This window comes from Garra rufa, chromosome 5, assembly GCF_049309525.1.
Source record: "Garra rufa chromosome 5, GarRuf1.0, whole genome shotgun sequence".
Lineage (NCBI taxonomy): Eukaryota > Metazoa > Chordata > Actinopteri > Cypriniformes > Cyprinidae > Garra > Garra rufa.
This window is the reverse complement of record NC_133365.1, coordinates 48,065,998-48,090,293: the sequence shown is the minus strand read 5'-3', so window position 1 is coordinate 48,090,293 and position 24,296 is coordinate 48,065,998. Positions and strand designations below refer to the sequence as shown.

The following is a 24,296-nucleotide window of genomic DNA, read 5'->3' as shown; positions in this document are numbered from 1 at the left end:
GAAGTCACGGTTCGGTTCGTACCTCGGTTCAGACGTCACTGTTCGGTATGATTTCGGTACAGTGGAGGGAAAAGCAAAACAAACAAAAATGCAGAAGGCAATTAGATGTATTTCCACTCACATACCCAACAACCGCTGAACAACGGCAACACACAGTCCTCGTCTTTTCCACCACTGTCTCGCCTGTACTACTGTAACTGACTGGAAAAGCGAAGTTTTCCCAAACTTGCGATCTAAGGGGCCGTTCACATGTAGCGCCTAAAAACGCGTGAAAAACGCTAGGCGCGCCGCTTTCTTCCTGATCAACAAAGCGCTCGGGCGCTTGCGCTCCGGAAGCGTCTGCCGTTTCTAAGCAACCATCAGCTGCGCTCTAGCTCCAAGCCTATGCGTCTCCATGCATTGTTTCTTCTATTAGCGTCAAAATAATGGGGGCTTGACAAATCATAAAGTTCAGGAAATCCCTGGACCACAATGATGGACCGTCGAGCTGACAAAAAATTGCAGAGTGCCAGAGAATGTAGACGGGCTCTGATAGACCGCATAGGCGGAGCTCGGCTGCATCGACGCCAATCAGAGCTTCAGAGCTAAAGCGGGGCTAAATATTAGCTGTCCCTAAAGAACCCGCGTATCTAACAGTAGTTCCGCATTACATTAATTATTTTGCAGGCAAGTTTTTTTTTTATTTTCATACCGTGTATTCTCCGTTTAAATTCATGCACCGAACCGTGACCCCCGTACCGATTCGGTTCGAAACGAATACATGTACCGTTCCACCCCTAATATATATATATATACATATACATATACACATATATATATATATATATATATATATATATATACATACATACATATATATATATATATATATATATATATATATATATATATATATATATATAAAGGAAAATTGGAAAAGTGTAAAGAATTCAAAAACATTAAGTGTTTGTCATGTTCTGATCTTAGAGTAATTGTTTGGTTTCCACAGCTTTCACTTACAAGCAAAAATCTGCCTTCAAACATAAAATTAATGATTTACTGTGATAATTATCAATATTGACTGATATGGATTTTTTATTTATTTTTTGGTCATATTGCTCAGCTCTACATCATATTAAACATTAAATATGTCACTTTGTGCTTCATTCAATCATTTTATTTTATTTTTATTTTTTTTATTATTTTATTAAATATTCAAAGTAGGGCCGGGACTTTAACGCGTTAATTTAGATTAATTAATTACACAAAAATAACGCGTAAAATTTTTTAACGCATTTTAATCGCACTTATTTTTGCACCGCGTAACGTTTCTCACTGGATGAGTTTCGGCGGACCGTTTATACTGGAGCACCAACTAGCGTTCAGACAAAAACAAACCGCAGTGAACGACAAAGAAGCTGATGAGACCGCTTTGGTAGGCCCTGTGGATGGGAAATTTTGTTATAAAAAAACGAATGGATTGAAGCGTCGAAAAGAGCATGGTTGTGTGCAAGCTATGCAACAAGGAATTCGCATATCACCGCAGGACATCAAGCCTATTGCTACACTTAATGGCAATATTGCACTGGTCTGTTGGACTTGGTTGAACAAAAATAAACAATATTTTGTTGCTTCAGCGTATGTATTCAGTCATTATTCAATGGTATAATTAAAAATCCATATGAAAAAAACTTGCTCCTCACTGTTCTCAGGTCAATTATTTATATGCGATTAAAATGCGATTAATTTCGATTAATTAATTACAAAGCCTCTAATTAATTAGATTAATTTTTTTAATCGAGTCCCGGCCCTAATTCAAAGCAGTGCTCACTTTTGCTTTATGTGCTGTATTACTGTTTTTCAGACTCTGGCCACCTATTCAGTGTCTGACGCTGTGGCCACATACTACCTTTATATGAAATATGTTCATCCCTTCATTTTTGCCCTCTGCACCATAATTCCTATGGAACCCGATGAGGTCTGTATTTACTAAATCTTTTTTTGTTGTTGTTACTAGACTATAATGAATAAAAACTGTAGATGTAATAGTTTTTAACATGACGCTTTTGCTGTTATATGTGTATTGACACACAAATGTGTAAACAGGTTTTGCGGAAAGGCTCCGGTACCCTGTGCGAGGCCTTGCTGATGGTTCAGGCCTTCCATGTCAACATTGTCTTCCCAAACAAGCAGGAGCAGGTCTTTAACAAACTCACAGATGATGGTCATGTACTTGACTCTGAGACTTATGTTGGTGGCCACGTCGAGGCTCTAGAGTCCGGCGTGTTTCGCAGTGATATTCCCTGCCGCTTTAAAATGGTAACTAGGACTTCTTCTTTAACCAAAGCACACATTAAGTTGGTTTATTTGTGCTGTGTCTACATAATTATTTATAATTCAATTTGTTCTGACAGAATCCATCAGCATTTGACTTCTTGCTTCAGAGGGTGGAGCGTACTCTCCGTCATGCGATCGAGGAAGAGGAGAATATTCCTCTTGAGCAGGTCACCAACTTTAATGAGGTCGGTCAGAGTCATGTGTAATGTTCAGTATGACTGTGGCTATTTGATGAATTGTCATTAGCATTCATACATGTATCTGAGTTATTATACTCCAGTTGTTATGTGAATTTTACTTGTTTTTTTAGGTGTGTGATGAGATCAAGAGGAAGCTGATATCTCTAAAGGAAGTGCCCAATAGAATCGAGTGTCCACTTATTTACCATCTGGATGTGGGGGCCATGTACCCCAACATCATCCTCACTAACAGACTACAGGTACAGTACAGTTCTCAATTGAAAACTGGTTCTATTTTAGAACCTGTTCCAAATTTCCAAGAACCAGGTATTCGATAAGACATGTATTTAAGCGCAGAGGGGCGAATTATCTCCTTCTCTCCATATATATATTTTTTTCTTCTAGCCCTCAGCCATGGTGGATGAGGCGACCTGTGCCGCCTGTGATTTTAATAAACCTGGTGCAAACTGTCAGCGCAGGATGACTTGGCAGTGGAGAGGAGAAATCAGTGAGTGATTTGAACTTCCTACGTCTTTGAGGAGACATTTAATGTACACTTGTTGGATACATTATTTTCACTTAGGTTCTATTAATGTGATTGTATATAATACTTTTTCCTCATAGTGCCGGCCAGTAGGAGTGAGTTTCATCGCATTCAGCAACAACTGGAGTCAGAGAAGTTTCCCCCTCTCTTTCCTAATGGTCCACCTCGTGCTTTCCATAATCTCAATAGAGAAGAACAGGCTCGGCATGAGAAAAAGCGGTTGGGAGGTCAGTATCCACCTGCGAAGAACTAGGTTTTGTTTATTTGTGTGACTATTATTACTGACCAAGACAGGCTTTAATTATGCACTTGTATGGATGAATAGTGAGATACATTTGTAATGTTTTTTTTTTTTTTTTTTTTAGACTACTGTAGAAAAGCCTATAAGAAGGTTCACCTGACCAGACTGGAGGAGAGAGTCACTACCATTTGCCAGAGAGAGAACTCCTTTTATGTTGACACGGTTCGAGCCTTCAGAGACCGTCGATATGAGTTCAAAGGACTCCACAAGGTACTGCATTAAGTAGGGCTGGGCGATTAATCGAAAAGTATTCGAAATCGACATTCAGAACCTATAATCGATCAAATTTTTCCAGGTCAATTATTTCAATTACTTTCCCTTTAAAAACACTACTGCGTGTGGAGTCACGTGACCCCGCTCCGTTACGTTGCATTATTCCGCGACATGTCGATGGAGAGCTTAAACAGTATTTATACAGTAAAAAGTATTAACAGGATATACAAGAGTAATTTTATTTAGAAGAGATACTGCTTATTTTCTACTTTTAATATTTATTATTATTTTATAAATTATTTATTTTGTTTCCAAAAGTGCAAGTTATTTATTTTCACTAATTTAAGAAAAATGTGACTTTTCGTTTTAAGCAATGTGTGCTTTAATTTCAGTTGTTCAACACTGATGTTCAATAAATAATCATAGATAGTAGATAGTGTGTGCACCCTTCATTCAAAAATCTCTCACTTGTAATATGTGCGCATATTTATTGTACAAAACTTGTCAGTGAACTATGAGGGCAAAAAAATAAATATTATTTAAATATAATTTTATTAATGAATAAAATAATCGTTCATTAATCGTAATCGGGTTAAAATGTTCAATTAATCGAGATTTTGATTTTAGGCCAAATCGCCCAGCCCTAGCATTAAGGTTTATTTGAAAATCTGGAATCTAAAATCTAAATATTGAGAAAATTGCCTTTAAAATTGTCCAAATGAAGTCCTCAGCAATGCATATTACAAATCAAAAATTACGTTTGAGATATTTACAGTAGGAAATTTACAAAATATCTTCATGGAACATGATCTTTACTTAATATTCAAAAAAAAAAAAATTGGCATACAGTGTATTGTTGGATGTTGCTACAAATATACCTGTGTAACGTATGACTGGTTTTGTGGTCCAGGGTCTTTTTAAAAGATTTGTCTGTTCCTATAATCTGTCTAGGTGTGGAAGAAGAAACTGTCTACAGCACAGGATAATGGGGACGCAGCAGAGGTGAAGCGCTGTAAGAACATGGAGATTCTTTATGAGTCTCTGCAACTGGCGCACAAGTGCATCCTCAACTCCTTCTACGGATACGTCATGAGAAAAGGGTATTGAACCTTGGCTTGTTAAGGCACTTTTATTGCCCAGTCCTAGAGCAGATATACCTGAGGATTTCTTGTCTTCAGTAGTTGCTGAGATTGCTGTTTGTTTGTTTTTGTTTTTAACATAATGTCTTGTATTGTGTTTCACAGAGCACGCTGGTACTCGATGGAGATGGCAGGGATTGTCTGTTATACCGGTGCCAACATTATCACACAGGCCAGAGAACTCATTGAGCAGATCGGGTCAGACTCTTTTGCCAAACCCATAAACACTGTCAGAATTATGGTTATGTGAATAATTTATTGTAATCGATTGATTCTCTAAATATATCCTCTTGTCCTTTAGGAGGCCTCTGGAGTTGGACACTGATGGTATCTGGTGTGTTCTTCCCAACACCTTTCCTGAGAACTTTGTCATAAAATCCACCAATGAGAAGAAGGCAAAGGTGACCATCAGTTATCCTGGAGCTATGCTGAATATCATGGTCAAGGTAATTTCTCTCTCTCTCCTCTTTTGGCCAGTAAACCACATTCTTGGTAGATTAACTAAATATTAACAAGGAAGAGATCTTAAAAAAAGATGGTTAAAATGGAATATCTAATGATATAATCTTAAAAGATCCTTTTTATCATTTTTGTCACTTCGATGTGTAGGAGGGCTTCACGAATCATCAGTATCAAGAACTGGTGGACCCAGCATCACTAACATATGAGACCAGAGCTGAAAACAGCATCTTCTTTGAAGTTGATGGGCCATACTTGGCTATGATTCTGCCTGCCTCCAAAGAAGAAGGAAAAAAGCTAAAGAAGAGGTGAGAGAACCACATCAAATCAACAGTAAAACTTCCTGTTCATTATCACACTTTTTAAAAGGACCAGAAACACTTTGTGTGTGGACATGGGTCAAAGACGTTAAGATGTCCACATCAAAAGAAATTTACAAAAGTGGTTTTAAATACGTTTTTGCAGAATAAAAAAAATCAACATATGGTTGAAGTAATGTTACATTGTCATTGTCATGAATAAGATATTTCACATAAAAGATGTTTGCATATAGTCAGCCAGAAAAAATAACCTGTTCAAAAGTTTAGATATGTTGTGGTGTTGTTCATGAGTCCCTTGATAAACAGTTGTATCACTTCCTGCTGTTCTTTAGAAAAATCTGTTTGTTTGGTTTTTCAGCATTTCTGTGTATTTGAAACCCTTTCCTGCAATCACTGTATAATTTTAAGATGCATCTTTTCACACTGAGGACAACTGAGGGACTCGTATGCAAATATTACAGAAGGTTCAAATGCTCACTGATGCTTCAGAAGGAAACAATGCTTTAAGAGCCATTTCTATGAGCCATTTTTCATTCAAGAAACAATCTATTTATAGAGGTGCTTTGTTTCTAAGCTCGGTTTATATCTTCTCTGTCCTCAGGTATGCTGTGTTTAATGAGGATGGGTCACTGGCTGAGCTGAAGGGCTTTGAGGTGAAGAGGAGAGGAGAACTTCAACTCATTAAGATCTTCCAGTCTTCTGTGTTTGAGGCCTTCTTGAAAGGCACAACTCTAGAGGAGGTTTATGCCTCTGTGGCTAAAGTGGCTGACTACTGGCTTGATGTGCTCTACAGCAAGGTATAGACAGAATTTAGCAAAATCTAGTTTAAGTGATAATTGGAGTCATTGCCCACACTCTAATTCAGTGCAATAATTATGCCTGTTTAGTATTTTAACGAGGCAAAGCCACATGGTAGTGGTACTCAATGAAAGTGTTGTTCTTGTCTTTTGTGTTCAAGGCTGCTAACATGCCAGATGCAGAGTTGTTTGAGCTGATTTCGGAAAACCGCTCCATGTCCCGTAAACTGGAAGATTATGGAGAACAGAAGTCCACCTCCATTAGCACGGCCAAGCGTCTTGCAGAGTTCCTTGGCGATCAGATGGTGAAGGATGCTGGCCTCAGCTGTCGCTATGTCATCTCTCGCAAGCCTGAGGGCTCACCAGTCACTGAAAGGTGAGAACACAGGAATGGACCTGATTGGATAACAATTATTTTTCTACCAATCATTTTCTAAAGTTTCATTCAGAGTGTTGTTTCCTGGTTCCCCCTTTCTATTCATCAAAGAATCCAAAATGATTCTTAAGCAGGACAACTGATGTTTCTTAAAAAGCAAATCAGCATATTAGAATGATTTCTATAGGATCATGCAACGCCGAAAACTGCTTTGCATCACAGGAATAAATGACATTTTAAAATGTATTACAGTAGAAAATGTATTTTAAATTGTAACAATATTTTACGAAATTACTGAATTTTTATTATGTAAATAAAAATATAAATTATTTATATGTAATTTGTAATATATAATTATATTATTTATTTATTCTGTCTCACACAGGGCAATCCCTCTGGCCATTTTTCAGGCTGAAGAAAGTGTTAAAAAGCATTTTCTACGCAAGTGGCTAAAGATGCCCAGTCTCCATGACCTTGATATTAGATCTGTGAGTTTATTTTATTTTTTTCATTAAGCTTACTATGAAGCTTCTTTAACCATAATATTTCATTTTCATTTCATAATATTTCAGAAATGTTTTCTATTTTCATGTATGGTTTATTCCTTTCTTGCATCAGATTCTGGACTGGAGTTACTACATTGAGCGGTTGGGCAGTGCCATACAGAAGATCATCACTATCCCTGCAGCTCTACAGCAGGTAAATAAACCTGCACTATCATTTAAACCCCTGTGAGTCTTTGTTCTAACCGGCTGAATCAAGCACCAAATCCTATCTCTTCCATTTTAGTCTACATTTTAGTCATAACCAGGACCAAAACATGCCATATTTTGATGGTTTCTGTTCCTTTCCTGTTGTGCTGAGTTGCTCCGCCCACTGTGAAGTCTCATTCGTGCAGAATTCCACTCTACATAACAGCATATGAATCATGCAGTGTTCTGTTTGGCTGATTTTAAATATAAAAGAAAAATGTTGTATGTTTAGCTGTATTTGAATTATTTTTCCATGTTCTTAAGAGTTACTATTTTTCTTCAGGTGAAAAACCCAGTGCCCCGAGTTCGTCATCCAGACTGGCTGCATAAAAAGCTTCTGGAAAAAAATGACATCTACAAGCAGAAGAAGATCAGTGAGCTCTTTACCAGTGAAGGAAAGAGACAGGTAGGTCTACTGTCTTACACCCCTTTCACACAACTTGCTGCCTGTCTGGCTGCTTCTATATGCACACTTTTTCTTCTGTCTCTTTCAGGTAGCTCAACAAACTGTAGCAGCAGGTGAGACTCCTGATATGGAGGACTTCGGTGCTCCTCAGCGCCCCGTGCAGCCTGCCATACTCATCAGCACAAAGAGAAAGAGGATATCTCAAGGAGAGGACAGCCAGGCTGAGTCTCAAGAGCAAGAGCTCACACAGTCTTGGAGAGAAATACTGGGGCCACCACCAGCTATGGGCGCCACCCGGGTAATTCGGACAACATACCGAATTTCTGAGATGTCCAATCAAAAAAAAGGCTCCATAGCAAATGAATTTGTATCTATGTGTGTGTATAGGAGGAAATTCTTGTTTGGTTGCGCTACCATAAGAAAAAATGGGAGCTGCAGCTTCGTCAGAGAAAGGAACGGCGGAAGCGACGCCGTTTGGTTGATGGAGAATCTCAGTCGACTGGAGGTGGTGTAATACGAGATGGACCGACGACAGGGCTAGGCAGCTTCCTGCGGAGAACCGCCCGCAGTATTCTAGACATGCCCTGGCAAATTGTACAGGTACGTCACACTACAAGTTTAGATTTAACATACAGTACACTACTGTTCAAATGTTCACCAAAGATGTATTTAAATTTGCATATAGCAAAAATATTATAAAAACGTTAATACTGTGAAATGTTATTACAATTTAAAAGAACTGATTTCTTTTTTTTTTTTTATAGAATTACACTGTACAGGCAACATTTTTAGGAGCCATTACTTCATACTTCAGGGTCACATGATCCTTCAGAAATCATTCTAATATGCTGATTTGGTGCTCAAGTAACATTTCTTATTAATGTTGAAAGTTGTTTTCAGGATTTTTTTGATAAATAGAAAAGTGCAAAAGAACAGAATTTACATGCAATATAAATTACAGACTTTTGAATAGTATTGTATTTAAACTGTGAAACATGTCTGTTTTGTTCTTTTTTTGTACTATCAATACTCATGATCTGTTTCTTTATTCTTTCAGATTGCAGAGACCAGTCACCCAGGTCTTTATAAGCTGTGGGCGGTCATTGGCAGTGACCTGCACTGCATGAAACTCAACATCCCACGAGTGTTTTATGTCAATCAGAAAGTGCCCAAGCAAGAAGAGGGGGCTAATTGCAAAAAGGTCTGTGTAAAACTTTTTCACCACTAATTCTGTTTAGATCTATGTGATGAGCATTCTTGACTACAAGTTAACGTTGTGCTATCCCATTCAGATGTTTAATATGGAAGCCCGTTTTCACCACTGACTAAAAAAATCTTTGATTAGAATTCTCACAACTCACAATTGTGATTGATATCTCAATATTGTAACCTTTTTTTCTCAGACTTCCAGTTCCGACTTTATAACACGTAATTGCTAGGATATTAAGTCAGAATTGTGAGATATAATTCTGAGAACATGTCATTTCCCCCCCTCTCAGAACCCTCTCATAATTTAATGTATTTAATCAATTTATCTATACGATTTATTCAAAACAATAAAATGTAATATTATTATTGCTGATGTTATTAGTGTTTATTATAATAATAATAATCAATAATAGCTATAATATAATTTATGCACAATTAAAAATAATGTTATTGTTATTAATATTTATTGGTTAATAATATAATAAAAGCAATTATAATGTAACTTTGATTTTTAACTTCTGTTTGCATTTTATAAGTATTGTATATTATGCTAAATTGCATGATGTTGTTGTTATTATATGTATTGTTGCTAATAATATGTGACCCTGGACCACAAAACCAGTCATAAGGTTAAATTTTACAAAACTGAGATGTATACATCATATGAAAGCTCAATAAATAAGCTTTCTATTGATGTATGGTTTGTTAGGATAGGACAATATTTGGCCGAGATACAACTATTTGAAAATCTGGAATCTGAGGATGCAAAAAAATCAAAATGCTGAGAGAATCACCTTTAAAGTTGTCCAAATTAAGTTCTTAGCAATGCATATTACTAATCAAAAATTACATTTTGATATATTTACAGTAGGAATTTTACAAAAAATCTTCATGGAACATGATTTTTACTTACTTTCCTAATGATTTTTGGCATAAAAGAAAAATCAATAATTTTGACCCATGCAATGTATTTTTGGCTATTGCTACAAATATACCCCAGCGACTTAAGACTGGTTTTGTGGTCCAGGGTCACATATAATATATTCTATATTATATTGTACTTTTTTATATATATTATAATTATTAATAATACTGTTATTAACTCTCATTTCCAGGTAATTGTATTTTGATTGGAATCAAGTGTTTCAAAGAGTTTTTAATTGAGTTTGGGGCAAATTTCACTTTGATCCATGACAGGTGAACCGGATACTTCCACGTTCTGGTGTGGTGTATTTTCTGTACCAGTATGCTGTTGCTGAGGACATGTACCAGGAACACATCAATGAGATCAATGCTGACCTCTCAGCTCCTGATATTGAGGGTGTCTATGAGACACAGGTAAGGGTCTTTCTGTTAATGTTGTGGTGTCTTTATTTTGATAGTGTGATTGGAATATTCTACATTCAGTATTCCAGAGCATGTTTCTGTTCTGTGGTGCATTGACCTTATTGAGCAGTATCAGGAGCGGTCATTTCCCTGTGTCTGTCTCTTGCCCTTTCCATGTGACCTGTAGGTTCCGCTGCTGTTCCGGGCTCTGGTCCAGCTGGGCTGCATGTGTATGGTCAATAAACGGGTAGTCAGAGACCTGGCTGGCAGAGAGGCTGATACCTTTGACCTGGAGCACCTAGAGATGAGATCACTGGCCCAGTTCAGCTACCTCGAGCCAGGTGACAATCACTTTATAGTTTGTAATTGGTTACAAGATTCATACAAACACTGTAGCAGTGCTTGCACATTTGTTAAGTGGCTGATGTGCTTGAAGGTGTTTGAGTTAACTATTGTGTTTTGTTTACAGGCAGTGTAAGGCACATCTACCTGTACCATCACAGTCAGGGTCATAAGGCTCTGTTTGGCCTCTTCATACCATCCCAACGCAAAGCCAGCATCTTTGTGCTTGACACGGTAAGCTCTAATTTAGCTTGAAATATATGTGAACTCAAAATGCAGCAACAAAGAATAGGGAACAAACCAAAATAAACAAGGTCCTGCATGTGATTCCTGCGTGTCTCTTCGTGAAAGAATGGCGCAGACACACTGTTTTGTTTATTACACACATATTGAAGCACACCTCAGTATCATCTCCATAACTACTCTAAGAGTCACTTTATGAGCATTTTATTTCTTGTAAGAAAAACTATTGCCATATATACAAAGAGAAACTCAAAGGTCTTCACAGCAACCTGTCAAAATAAAAGTTTTGTTTAACTTGAAGAAATTGTGACAGAAATATATTATTGCATGTAATAGTACTACTAGTACTAATATAATTACTCATATAATTATTATGAAAACTTTATTTTCAAGGAATATTTGCCAGAATTTATTAACCAGAAAAACGTAACAGGGCTCTAGAGTGCGACCAAATTGGTCGCATGTGCGACCTAATTTCTCAATGGTGCGACTAAAAAAAATCAAAGGTTGCACCGGTGCGACCAGCCGTTCGAGGGGAAAAAAAACGAAACTCCTTCACTCTTAAAGTCTCCCTGTTGCTCAACAACAGACACACATTAGACCCATATCGTGGTCTAAACCAATCAGAGATAAAGGACGGATCCCGCCCCCCCTCTGATTGTCCATGGTCCAGATATTCCTGTGCGTGTGTGTACGTTTGAAAATGCATGTGATGCAGTCAGGATGTCTCTACATTGGCAAGCGTTTACAATGCCTCCTCCGCAAAAACACGGACTGGATCGCGGACTCCATTCATAAAAAAACGAATTTACTATGGCGCGGAATGCCACGTAATACGTTGATTTCTGGATTGATAAATCAAAAGTTGGTCTGTCACTTAATTCAAATCGCGATATGGACTAGTGTCTATGAAAACTGAAAGGCAAAAATACCGTTTAAAACGAATCCTGCATGTTCCATTCGCCTCTATGTATTAGGCTAATGGTGGAGACGTGTATTTTTTTTTTTTAACTACACGCGTATAGACTACTGAAGCACGCGTGACGCTCCCGCTAATTTTTGGAATTTGCATCTCACATGAACAGATAAACTCAATCTCCAAACCTACTGTGTCACTTTTACCGTTTCATTTGAGAAAGCATCACATCATACTGTACACACAGAAACTTCACGGAAACCTGTCAAAATAAAAGTACGGTTTAACATGAAACAAAACAATATTAGTCCTGTATTACTTTTGTACAGTATAATGTTGGTGTTTATATATTCCCATTTATAAATCATATATATGTTTGCCAAAAATTAAAAAGGTTTATTTTTCATTTGATTAAAAATAAATACATGTTTATGCTTTCATTTGATTATGAGAAAAATTAAAACAAGAATTTCGAAAAATAGAAATAAAATAAAAAAAAACAATTTTAGAGCCCTATTGTTCAAAATGTTAAAATAGAGAGTTTTGGACTTATTTTTTCACTTAAATGTTTTTGTTATTACACAAAGTAGGGTAAAGTACTGGGGAAAAAATATGCTTCAAATAAAGAACTTTATATTGACCAGATTGTTAGTTAATCATTTACAAGTCAATATTGCCTATATGGACAGGAATTAAAAAATAAATAAAATAAAAAAGTAAAAAAAAGTGAACTTGTAAAACTGCAGTGTTAAATGTGATGCGGTTGAAAATTTGGGTGCACCTAACTTTTGTGCTGGTGCACCTAAGAAAAAAAGTTAGGCGCACCAGTGCAACCAGTGCAAAAAGTTAGTCTAGAGCCCTGCGTAAGAGGAAAAAAAAAACAAAGATAATAATAATACATTATTTAAAGAAGCTTTTGATTATTAAAATTTAATGAAACCCTTAAAATTGAATGCATAATCCTAACGCAAAACAGAATTTGGTAAAAAATAATAAAACTGAATTTGAGAAAAAAATAAAATGTATTTCATAGAGCCCTAAAAATCAAAGTTTTGTTAAACTTTTAATAATCTGCTGTTAAATTGTGTAAGTTTCATGATTTAAGTATTATTCAAAAAGCATGTTTAATTAAAGAAATTGTGACAGAAATATACTGCATTACTGAATGTAATGATAGTACTACTAGTACTAATATAATTCGTGTTAAAACATTATTTTCAAGTAATACTTACTAGAATGTATTTACCAGAAAAAATGTTTATAAAATCCTCAATTTAATTCAGGAAAGTAACGGAAAACAGAATTTGGTAAAAAAAAAAAAAAAAAATTTAAACATTAAAAACAAAAACAAAAAAACATTAAAATGGAACTAAATTTGAGAAAAAAAAAATCTAATGGATTTCATCAGGTCTTAAAAATTAATTTTTGTTAAATAACTTTGATAATAAACTGCTGTTAATTTATGTAAGTTGCATAATTTAAATTAGATATCATTTTTGTTTAATACATGAAGAAATTGTGACAAATATATTACTGAATGTAATGATAGTACTACTAGTAGTAATATAATTATTGTTAAAACATTATTGTCAAGAAAATTAGTGGTGGGGGAAATAAAATAATAAAAATTGATTTTGTAATCAATTATTTAGAAATGCTTTTGAATTATTAAAATTTAATGAAACCCTTAAAATCTAATGCAGAAAACTAATAGAAAACTGAATTTGGTCAAAATAAAAATTAATTTGAGAAAAAAAATTAAATTTATTCCATAGGGCCTTAAAAATATACTTTTGTTAAACATTTAATAATTGCTGTTAAATTGTGTTTTCATGATTTGAATTAATATACACATACAAATACTAAAACTGACACACAAAAAACGCAGTCCATAAAAATTTATATGAAAAATGGAATTTGGGGGAGAAAATTAAACTGATTTCATAGAGCCCTAGTTAGTGTGGAGCAACATGTACTGTGAACCAAGAACACAGTAGTTATTTAGTTAAATTGCAGCCTTTGCTAATTGATAATAGCTCTAGAACTATTTAATCATGCAGCAATACGAAAAATACACAGTGCAAAAATGGTGACGCAATTTTACTAAATTCTACCAAAATTGACACCAATAGGTACGCAGTAATCAGATGCCGAACCTGAGTTCGTTGTACGGAGCAGAGCGTACAGCACTCCTGGAAAAGACCACAGAGGAGCTCCTGCCACCTGAGAAACATCTATTTGAAGTGCGTGCCGAAAACGACGTCAAAGCCATCTACCGTGCACTGCAGCGCATTCTCCTCAACTACAAGGTACATCCTCAGCGTGTTATTTAAAGCACAATAAACCGACAGCACAGTTGAGCAGATGAAAAACAGCTGCATTCCTGTATGTGTTTTCAGGAGGAGCGGCGCGGTCCGACTCTAATCGCTGTTCAGTCTAACTGGGAGCTGCGACGCCTGGCGGCTGGCATGACTGTACTGGAGGAGTTCCCAGTGGTCCCGGTTCATGTTATTGATGAGATAAGTTACAATGTACTGGACTGGCAGCGCCACGGAGCTCGCCGAATGATAAAACACTACCTGAACCTGGACAGCTGCCTCTCACAGGCTTTTGATATGGCCAGGTACATCACACAGTTTTGTCAGTTTCATGCTACCGGTTTTATCTTGATTTGACTGTGAAGATTTATTTAGTTAGAAAGGAAATCTGATTTTGTTTGAGTACACAAAGCACTGAAAGTCAGTTTGAAATAGCTGTCTGGATTTGTTTTTGTGGTAGGAGGAGCTGACTTCAGACTTGTGTACTGTAATGTCCTTTCTCTCTGCAGGTATTATCACCTGCCTGTGGGAAATCTGCCTCAGGACATTTCTATATTTGGATCGGATCTATTTCTTGCACGTCATCTGAGAAAGCACAACCACTTGTTGTGGCTGTCACCTACGGCACGTCCGGACCTCGGGGGGAAAGAGGCTGACGACAGCAGACTGGTGATGGAGAGTGATGAGAGAGGCTCCATGGAGATCAATAGCCATGGCTGCTACTCCACAGGTAAGCAGATTCAGTACAGTGCACTGAGACGCACGATCAGACAAGTAGACTAAGAGATCCACAGATATTAAAGACACAGCAAGAATATTCTATTTGTAGCAGATGATGGCAGTGTAGCCTATGTATACACTGGTTGTTGGTACACTGGTGTCTGATTTGTGAAATAATATTAACAAAAATTTAATTAGGCTACATTAGAAACATTTTATTAATAATAATTATCACTACCAAAAAGTTTTTTGATTAATTCTATAAACAGTATTTTTAAATAAGTTACTTTATCTATGAATATCGTTGGCATTTGCTTTTTATTTAGACCTGATGGCCTTAGACAAATGTGGTTAAAAAGTAAATATCAGTACAAAATGTTTCTGCTTTAAAAAAAAAAAAAAAACTATGACCTTAAAAGTACTTTGGCTTTTCCAGTGTGTGTGGAGTTGGATATTCAGAGTTTGGCCGTGAACACCATTCTACAGTCCCAGCATGTTAACGACATGGAAGGCGGAGCCAGCATTGGCGTCAGCTTTGATGTCATTCAGCATGCATCTTTGGAGGAAATGATGTCAGGGAACCAGGGGGCAAATGCAGTGGCCAGTTATGACGAGACAGCGCTCTGCTCCAACACATTCAGGTATGCCTGTAGAAATGAGTAAGGCGAGCAAACGTTATCAAACTATCTTGTTCAAACTGTACAATAGGGTTCTCACTATTTTTCATCCTTGTGCAGGATTCTGAAGAGCATGGTTGTCGGTTGGGTTCGAGAGATCACGCAGTATCATAACGTCTACGCTGATAACCAGGTGATGCATTTTTACCGATGGTTGCGATCACCCAGTTCTCTGCTGTACGACCCGGCCCTGCACCGCACCCTCCTCAACATGATGAAGAAGATCTTCCTGCAGTGAGTACAGCTCACAGACTACCAAGTCCTTATTTCAACACAATGTTTGGGGTTAAAGTTGATCTATTAGTAGCTTTTTAGTTTTTAGTATAACTGCATTTTGTTAAGGTGCATTAGTAGTTTTTTTTTTTTTTTAGTAGAAATTAGTAGTGTGTTTGAACAAAAATGTTTAAAATGTACACTTTCATGAGGTTAAGTCTCCAGTTACTGTATACCAGGGCTGGTAAGTCCAAAATCTCATATCGGTTGTGTAGGAATATGACAAATAGTGCATGACACATGAGCAAAAATGCACCTAAAATTTGCGCACATAAAAAAAAAAACTGAAATTTGGCTAAAAGTTTGCTCACCCTTAGGCCAAGATGATCCTTTGCAGTGAATGTGCCATCAGAATGAGAGTTCAAACAGCTGATAAAAACAGCATGATAAACCACAAGTAATCCACACCAGGCCATCAATTAATGTCTTATTAAACGAAAAGCTGTGTTTGTAATAAATCAATCAATCATAAGGGTGTTTTAATGATTCTATAATCCATATTAATACTTTCTTCAATTTAAAAGTCATCCCATCTAAATCAGAAGAGAAATCAGTTCTGAAATATAAGTTCTGATGAAGAAATAAACTTATCTTCATCTTGAATGGCCTAGGCATTTTCATTTTGGGCTATTCCTTTAAATATTGCCTTCTATACATGTGTGTATGCATTTAGTATTATACATTATCAATTAAACCCATGACTTTGGTTTTGATAAAACCATGCACTACAGTTTGAGCCACAGGATGACTACTTGCATCGTTCTCACTTCTTACTCTTAACACATCAGACTTGTGGCAGAGTTCAAGCGCCTGGGATCATCTGTGATCTATGGGAACTTCAACCGTCTCATCCTGTGCACCAAGAAACGCCGCATTGATGATGCTATTGCATACGTGGAGTACATCACTAACAGGTTTTAAACCTTTTTCATTCTCGTCTAGATTCTTAACCTAGTTTTTCATGCAGTGTGAAAGTTTTTGGCATTAGATTATTTGGATTTCTTTTCTGTTTACTGTTTGTTTTCCTATCTTGCATCTTGGCTTTAGTATCCACTCAAAGGAGATCTTCCACTCTCTGTCCATCACATTCTCTCGCTGTTGGGAGTTTCTGCTGTGGATGGATCCAGCTAACTCTGGAGGAGTGAAGGGAAAGCTGCCTTCTAGCCTTCTGTATGGAGAGGTAAAGCACATGGGGTCTAGAAACCACTCGTTCCTTTTTACAATTTGAGAATTTTCTGTGTAACAAGATTCAAAATAGTTGGCATGAATCAGTCGTTTGAAGAATCAAATGAATGAGTAATTAAATCAGTGACTTGCCGCCACCTACTGACAGTTTTTCTGGCAGATTTCTATGTTCATAATGTTATAGTTAAAAACATTAATCTCAACATGAATTTATGAATTTGATTGAGACCGGAAGCAAGACCCATAAAATTTACAATTTGCCTCGTCCACTTTCATGGGGGAAAAAAGGTGGTAAGTATTCACATTTTTTTTTTTTATTTTCTCCCATTCTAGCATGACAATGAAAAGAAGAAAAAGAAGGGTGGAGAAGAGGAGGATGGAAGTGAGGATGAGGATGAAGATGAAGAAAACCAAGGGGAGGATGAAGAACAGGATGGGGAGGATGATGTGGAAGACTTGATTGAAAGTAACTGGAACATCATGCAGTACCTTCCTCAGACAGCATCCTGTCAGAAATACTTTCTCATGATCATTTCAGGTAACATTACAGATTTTATTTGACATTTCAAAATTCCTCTCACTGTTGGTTTTGTTCAGCCTTTCAATAAAATTAGTCTCTCTGTTCCAATTTAGGACTGCACAGATAATCTAAATTAAACCGATATTGCAGCATGGCTTAGTTGGATTATCAATTGCCACAATTTATTTAAATTAAGATATGCAGTGCATGTTTCGGTTTGAAGCGCAGCATTGTTTTCTTACATGTGAGCAGCTCCATCTTTGCATCTGCTTTGAGTTTGGGTTGCTGCAACATGCATTTGGAAATGTGACATGATTCCATCATCTTCTTAAACATGTAATGAGAAACTTTTAGCATCAAAAAAATGCTTTAAGGGCTCTCTGCGGTTTTCCATCAAAATAAAAGTTTGATGGTGTAATGTTTGAAAATGCAGAAATGAAGACAGCCATAAATATTAGTCATTTACACTGCTACTTCTTTTAAAGAAGATTCTTCTGCTTACCAAGACTGCATTTATTTGATTAAAATACAGAAAAATTATAAAATAATATTGTAATTTTAAAATAACTTTTCTTTTAAAATATACTTTAAAATATATTTCTTTCTGTGATGCAAAGCTGAATTTTTAGCATCATTACTCCAGTCTTCAGTGTCACATGGTCCATCAAAAATCATTCTAATATGCTGATTTATTATTAATGTTAAAAACAGTTTTTGCTTTTTCAAAGATGTGTTAAATTGATAAAAAGTGACAGTAAAGACTTAGTGTAAGAAAAGATTTCTACTTTGAATAAATGCAGTTCTTTTTATTCATCCAAGAATCCCCCAAAAAGGTATTAAATCAGCATATTAGAATGATTTCTGAAGGATCATGTGACACTGAAATTGTTAAACTCAGCTTTGTCACAAGAATAAATTATATTTTAAAGTATATTAAAATAGAAAACCTTTATTTTAAATAATATTTTTCAGTATTACCAATTTTTTCTGTATTTCTGATCAAATAAATGCAGCCTTGAAAAAAAGAACTTCGTTTAAAAACATTAAAAATCTGATTGATCCCAAACTTATTAAATGCAGTGTACATTAAAACTGTAAAATTTCAATAAAATAACTTTTTTTTCTTAAATACTTCATCTTTTTTATTGTAATGACATATAAGTTATGTTTCTTTTTAGTCATTTTATTTTTTTTTTACTAATTAATTTTTTACTTGGATGCTTGCAGCCTACATTGCAGCTGTCTATCATAGCATGAGACAAGAACTTCGCCGAAACACCCCTGGTGCTACTCCCATTAAGAGACGAGGAGCGACCCAAGCATCCCAGCAGCAAACTGGGGATGTCAGTGCACTTCCTGGTAAGACATAAAATAATTTATCTTTGTCTGTTGCAAAACATTGAGTGCTTTCGTAATGGGTTATTTGGTTATGACTAATAAAATGTTTTGCAAAAAACTAAAAGCCAATTCTTTTTCTTGTCTTTGTGCTTCTGTAGGTCTGATTACATTCTCTCAGGAGTATGTGTCAAGTGAACTCACACAGAACTTCTTCACCATCACTCAGAAGATTCAGAAGAAAGTGTCAAGCACTCGTAGTGTTACCCTCCCATCTGAGATGTTTCCTGTTCTTCCTGGTTCTCACTTGCCCCTCAACAACCCAGCTCTGGAGTTTATTAAATACGTCTGTCAGGTATCATTGTTTCATGGTTTTCACAAAAATATTAAGCAGCAAGTGTTTTAATCATTGATAATAAGAAGAAATGTTTCTTTATTATGTGAAATGTGAAAATTCAGCTTTGCATCATGGGAATAAATTACATTTTAATTTACAGTTGAGGTCAAAAATTTACATAAACCTTGCAGAATCTGCAAAATGTTAATTATTTTACCAAAATAAGAGGGGTGCATGTTATGCATGTTATTTTTTATTTAGTACTGACCTGAATAAGATATTTCACATAAAAGACATTTACATATAGTCCACAAGAGAAAATAATAGTTGAATTTATAAATCTGACTCTGTTCAAAAGTGTACTTACACTTGATTCTTAATACTGTGTTGTTACCTGAATGATCCACAGCTGTGTTTTTTTGTTTTTTTGTTTAGTGATAGTTGTTCATGAGCCCCTTGTTTGTCCTGAACAGGTGAACTGCCTGCTGTTCTTCAGAAAAATCCTTCAGGTGACAGGTCCCACAAATTCTTTGGTTTTTCAGCATTTTTGCGTATTTGAACCCTTTCTAACAATGACTGTATGATTTTGAGATCCATATTTTCACACTGAGGACAACTGGAGACTCTTATACAGCTATTACAGAAGGTTCAAACACACACTGATGCTTCAGAAGGGGAAATTATTTAGAGCCGGGGGAGAATTTGAAGAGTTGGGTAAATTTAATTTATTTTGTCTTAAGGGGAACAGGTGCTCTCTCTGGATGCCAACATTGTCTTCTTTAGCTTCTGAAGGGAAGTACTAAATGCAAAAAAATATGGTATTAAGGCAAAATAAGAAAAATGTACACCTTCATTCTGTTCAAAAATGTACACCCCCAGCTCTTAATGCATCTTTTTTCTTCTGAGGCATCAGTGAGCATTTTAACCTTCTGTAATAGTCACTCAGTTGTCCTCAGTGTGAAAAGATGAATCTCAAAATCATACAGTCATTGTTAGAAAGGGTTCAAATATACAAAAAGGCTGAAAAAAAAACAAGGAATTTGTGGGACCTGAAGGATTTATCTGAGAACAGCATGTAGTTTACAACTATCACTAAACCAAAAAACAGCTTTGCATCATTCAGGTAAAAACACAGTATTAAGAATCAAGTGTGTGTAAACTTTTGAACGGGGTCATTTTCTTTTTTTACAAACACCTTACACCTGTCTAATGTTGTTTCTGTTTGTAATATCCTGTCAGGTGCTCTCTCTGGATGCCAATATTGTCAATCAGGTAAACAAACTGAAGCGAGATCTTTTGCGATTGGTGGACGTTGGAGAATTCTCAGAGGACTCCCAGTTCCGTGACCCCTGCAAGTCCTACGTCCTCCCAGAGGTCATCTGCCACCATTGTAACTTCTGTCGTGACCTTGACCTCTGCAAAGACCCAGCAGTTTCCCAGGTATCAACAGGACTCTTGTTAAATGTTATCTCTTATTTGAACGTACGGTTAATTATTGGCTTCTCATTTATATTTGCTTAATGGATTCCAGAGTTTTTTTGAAAGTCGTTAAGCTTCTACTTGGTTTTCCCATGATCAGACCTTTGTCATGGGATCAAACTAGCCAAAAAAGGCTATAATATTCTCACCGTGCTCTTTTCTTTTTTCCTATGTAGGATGGGTCAGTTCTTCCTCAGTGGTTCTGCTCGAACTGTCAGGCCCAGTATGACACAGAGTCCATAGAAATGGCCCTGGTGGAGGCGCTACAGAAGAAGCTCATGAGTTACACACTACAAGACTTGGTGAGGGACACAAACGGCATCATTTACCATGTTTCTGATGCTTTTAGAAAGTGATAAATAGCCCAGTGTAATGTATGTGCACATCCGTTGACGTTCACTTATGTATGGCACTTTATCCAATCATAGGAATGTGCCAAATGCAAAGGAGTGAAAGAAGCAAACATGCCTCTGTACTGTAAATGTGCCGGAGATTTCAACCTCAGCTTCACCACAAAGGTATTTAGAACAGATTTGGAATAATATATATAGCACCTATAAATGTTTGTTTCATTCTAGAATTCCTCATGTTTGGCTATTTCCCCTTGTTTGTTTACAGAGCTTTACTGAGCAGGTGGAAGTGTTCCGGAACATTGCCGCCCACTATAACATGAACTTCCTGCTGGAGACCATTGACTGGGTGCTTAGTATGAATGCATAGATGCTTTTTTTCACCTGATACACTCTATCATTTGTGCCGTTTGTACAGATCTAAATTCAGAAATGGGTGTACATTATAACAATGGAAATGTTTTGGCAATGGAACCTTTTTTATTTGTGTTAATAAATATTTTTGTATACGAAGAAATCACTTTAGCAGTGGTTTTCAATCATTATTTTTAAGTAATCACATGCATATTATGGTTACTTATTGAATCTGCAATGATATTTGCAGATGAGCAGTATAACTAATACGTCTCTTTGGTAATGGTCCATTGGGATATCGTTTCTTTTTGACGTTTATGAGTTTAATTCTGTAAAGAATATGGCTTTTATTGTTTTGTAACCACATAGGATGGTGCAGTAGCCAGCGGCTACCCAGTTTAACTTAATGAGACGTCCACAGCGCTGCCTGGCTCCTACCCACTCTACATTACCACATTATAATTAGATTTCTTATCTCTGAGGCAAAGACCTGGACATCATGAAGATGTATGACATGCTGTGCAATGTGCAATTTGAATCCAACTATTGTTGCAAATTGGCATTGCTGTACTCACCACTTTTACTGAAGTGTTTCTTTCTCCCATAAGGGCAAAAGGCATTTTCTTCAGAATAGGGTCTGAAATACTATAAGGCTGTTTTTTTGTTTTTTCTTCAACAAAGTAGGAGCTCAATATTTCTGAAAATGTTTCTTAATCTCAGTTCAAACTATTTAATACTCCTTTTTTATGATTATTGTTTAACATTTTGTGAAATGTAATTTAAAATCTTTTTTTGTTGTAGCACTCATATAATATTGTTACAATAAAATAATACTAATAATTAAAAGTAATTAATTTTATTAAATAATTATTTTTTAAATATATAATGTGTTATTTAAAAAAAAATACATTGAGCAAGGAAGCATTATATGGATTTAATAATGACTGTAAACAGATTTCCAACATTGATAAGAATATGAAATGTTTCTTGAGCAGCAAATCAGCAATGATTTCTGGAGGAACATGTGACACTGAAGACTGGAATAATAATACTGAAAATTCAGGTTTGATCACAGGAATAAATTACTTTTTAAAATATATTAAATTGGACTACCTCTTAAAATTGCCTCTTAAGAATAAATATAAGAGAGTATGTTGTGCTGTAGGGTTCGTACAAGGTGCTTAAAGTGCTTGAATTTAACCTTTTTTTTTTTATTTAAGGCCTGGGAAAACCTTGGAAATGGCAATAATCCAGAACAGCTATTTAAAAGTGCTTGAAGTATTGAAAGACAATGTATCTATGAAATAATTTTTCAAGAAGCAAGTTTCTTTTTATGCAATTTCAAGCAATTCAAAAACATCCATTTTTCGCTTATTCCGCTGATGTCATAAAACTAGCGAGCTAAGCCAGTGACAACTTACAATGTTTTGTAAACATGGCTGAAGAAGATGTGAAAAGAGGAACTGGAATCACTCCCATTGATTCAAAATTTTGACTTCGATCATTAATTTTAAGCAGTTCACAAACTAAAACCAGATCAAATTAAAAAGAACCATTCATTTTTCGAATTGCGACGTCGCTTGCAATAATTTTTAAAGCACGAATAGGGATGGAGCTTTTTGAAATTCCGAATCAGTTAAACCATTGCATTGCAAAATGATTCACTGTTTCAAAGCACTCCAATCATATTGTGATTCATTTGATTTAGATCAGAACTTCGCCTGAAGTGATTACCTCTTGACTTCGGAGCGGGTTCGCATATCATTTGATTCGGATTGGGACTTTGGAGCACATATCGTGAATCATTTGATTTAGATCGAGACTTCAGAGCACATATCAAGAACCATTTGGTTCAGTTCGTAGCGAGTTCACAATCCTTTTTTTATTACGCAGTAGAAAACATCAAATTAGTATGTTGACAGAAGTTTAGAGAGTTTTAGTTGTTTATGGATTGAAATAAAATTCTAAAATCATTTTAATATGCTTTAAAACAAGGAAAAACTTAAATCTACATTTGTTCATATAAAACTTTGCTACGCTCAACATATTATTGCACAGAAACTCAGTCTCTTTGTTTTGCATAAAGACACCAAATGTATCAATGTAATTCGAGTAGTCAAACGATCCAAAGAAAACATCTTTGGGTACAAAACAAGTGAATGAATCTTCATCAGAAGAGCGACAACCAACTCACTTCAGTGTGACTTATAATTTTGTCCACTAGCTTTTTGTGAAAATTAATCTGTTGTTTGACCCCTTCATAATTAAGGAGAGAAGTGTTTTATTAGTAGATTTATTTATTTATTTATACTTTCCTTTATTAAAATTTGAAAGATTAAACATTGTGTTTGAAGTCTTTGAAAATCAAAAAGTGGTGTGTTGAAAGTCCCGGAATTTCTTTTCACAGTATCTGTACAAACCCTGTTCCACTGCTAAGTTCATTGTCCGTCCATTTTCTTTAGCATCTGGTTTCAGTCTCTTTTCCTGTCTAGGGAGATGAGGTTTTATATGTACCCTTGATCATTACTTAAAAGACTGATCCGTAAACCTCAAAAGTGTGAGCTGCATGAATCGATACGTTTCTATTAATCAGATTTAGAGTAGAGCTGGGCAGACGCAGTTCCTTTTCCCCCAAATTTCATTACAGTAACCAATATCATAGAAGGAGTTGTTATCAGGTTAGCAGAGCGAGTGCTGCTCTTTAGAGAAACCGTCTCATCTTTCCTTACACAAGATGACTTGATGGAAGAAGGTTCCCAGAATAGAGATGATCACTTGGAAAGAATTGGCCTTTTAGTACTTTTAAATCGGCAGATAAATGCAGTGTCACGCTTTGAAGTTCATATAAATTCGCATTTATTGTGCTTGTTTTGTGGGATTTGTCTCCACTGGCTCTTCCAAAGACATGTA

At 35.9% G+C, this 24,296-nt stretch overlaps 1 protein-coding gene across 1 annotated transcript in view; it reads left to right on the top strand.

The window, feature by feature from the left end:
• Positions 1–21,543, top strand: part of pole (polymerase (DNA directed), epsilon) — a 23,677-nt gene extending 2,134 nt beyond the window's left edge. Inside the window, exons 2-37 of the mRNA XM_073840108.1 lie at positions 1,844–1,957; positions 2,086–2,298; positions 2,394–2,501; positions 2,627–2,755; positions 2,901–3,003; positions 3,120–3,266; positions 3,405–3,550; positions 4,505–4,653; positions 4,798–4,890; positions 4,994–5,138; positions 5,302–5,459; positions 6,073–6,268; positions 6,430–6,644; positions 7,030–7,132; positions 7,263–7,343; positions 7,680–7,806; positions 7,895–8,100; positions 8,190–8,402; positions 8,860–9,003; positions 10,209–10,349; positions 10,525–10,678; positions 10,807–10,913; positions 13,971–14,147; positions 14,238–14,461; positions 14,666–14,886; positions 15,313–15,517; positions 15,614–15,787; positions 16,615–16,740; positions 16,874–17,006; positions 17,345–17,549; positions 18,759–18,890; positions 19,028–19,221; positions 20,443–20,643; positions 20,859–20,984; positions 21,111–21,200; positions 21,301–21,543. Coding sequence (XP_073696209.1) covers positions 1,844–1,957; positions 2,086–2,298; positions 2,394–2,501; positions 2,627–2,755; positions 2,901–3,003; positions 3,120–3,266; positions 3,405–3,550; positions 4,505–4,653; positions 4,798–4,890; positions 4,994–5,138; positions 5,302–5,459; positions 6,073–6,268; positions 6,430–6,644; positions 7,030–7,132; positions 7,263–7,343; positions 7,680–7,806; positions 7,895–8,100; positions 8,190–8,402; positions 8,860–9,003; positions 10,209–10,349; positions 10,525–10,678; positions 10,807–10,913; positions 13,971–14,147; positions 14,238–14,461; positions 14,666–14,886; positions 15,313–15,517; positions 15,614–15,787; positions 16,615–16,740; positions 16,874–17,006; positions 17,345–17,549; positions 18,759–18,890; positions 19,028–19,221; positions 20,443–20,643; positions 20,859–20,984; positions 21,111–21,200; positions 21,301–21,402 — 5,502 coding nt within the window. The 3' untranslated portion in view covers positions 21,403–21,543. The remainder of the gene's footprint in view (positions 1–1,843; positions 1,958–2,085; positions 2,299–2,393; positions 2,502–2,626; positions 2,756–2,900; positions 3,004–3,119; positions 3,267–3,404; positions 3,551–4,504; positions 4,654–4,797; positions 4,891–4,993; positions 5,139–5,301; positions 5,460–6,072; positions 6,269–6,429; positions 6,645–7,029; positions 7,133–7,262; positions 7,344–7,679; positions 7,807–7,894; positions 8,101–8,189; positions 8,403–8,859; positions 9,004–10,208; positions 10,350–10,524; positions 10,679–10,806; positions 10,914–13,970; positions 14,148–14,237; positions 14,462–14,665; positions 14,887–15,312; positions 15,518–15,613; positions 15,788–16,614; positions 16,741–16,873; positions 17,007–17,344; positions 17,550–18,758; positions 18,891–19,027; positions 19,222–20,442; positions 20,644–20,858; positions 20,985–21,110; positions 21,201–21,300) is intronic.
• Positions 21,544–24,296: the final 2,753 nt, after the last annotated feature.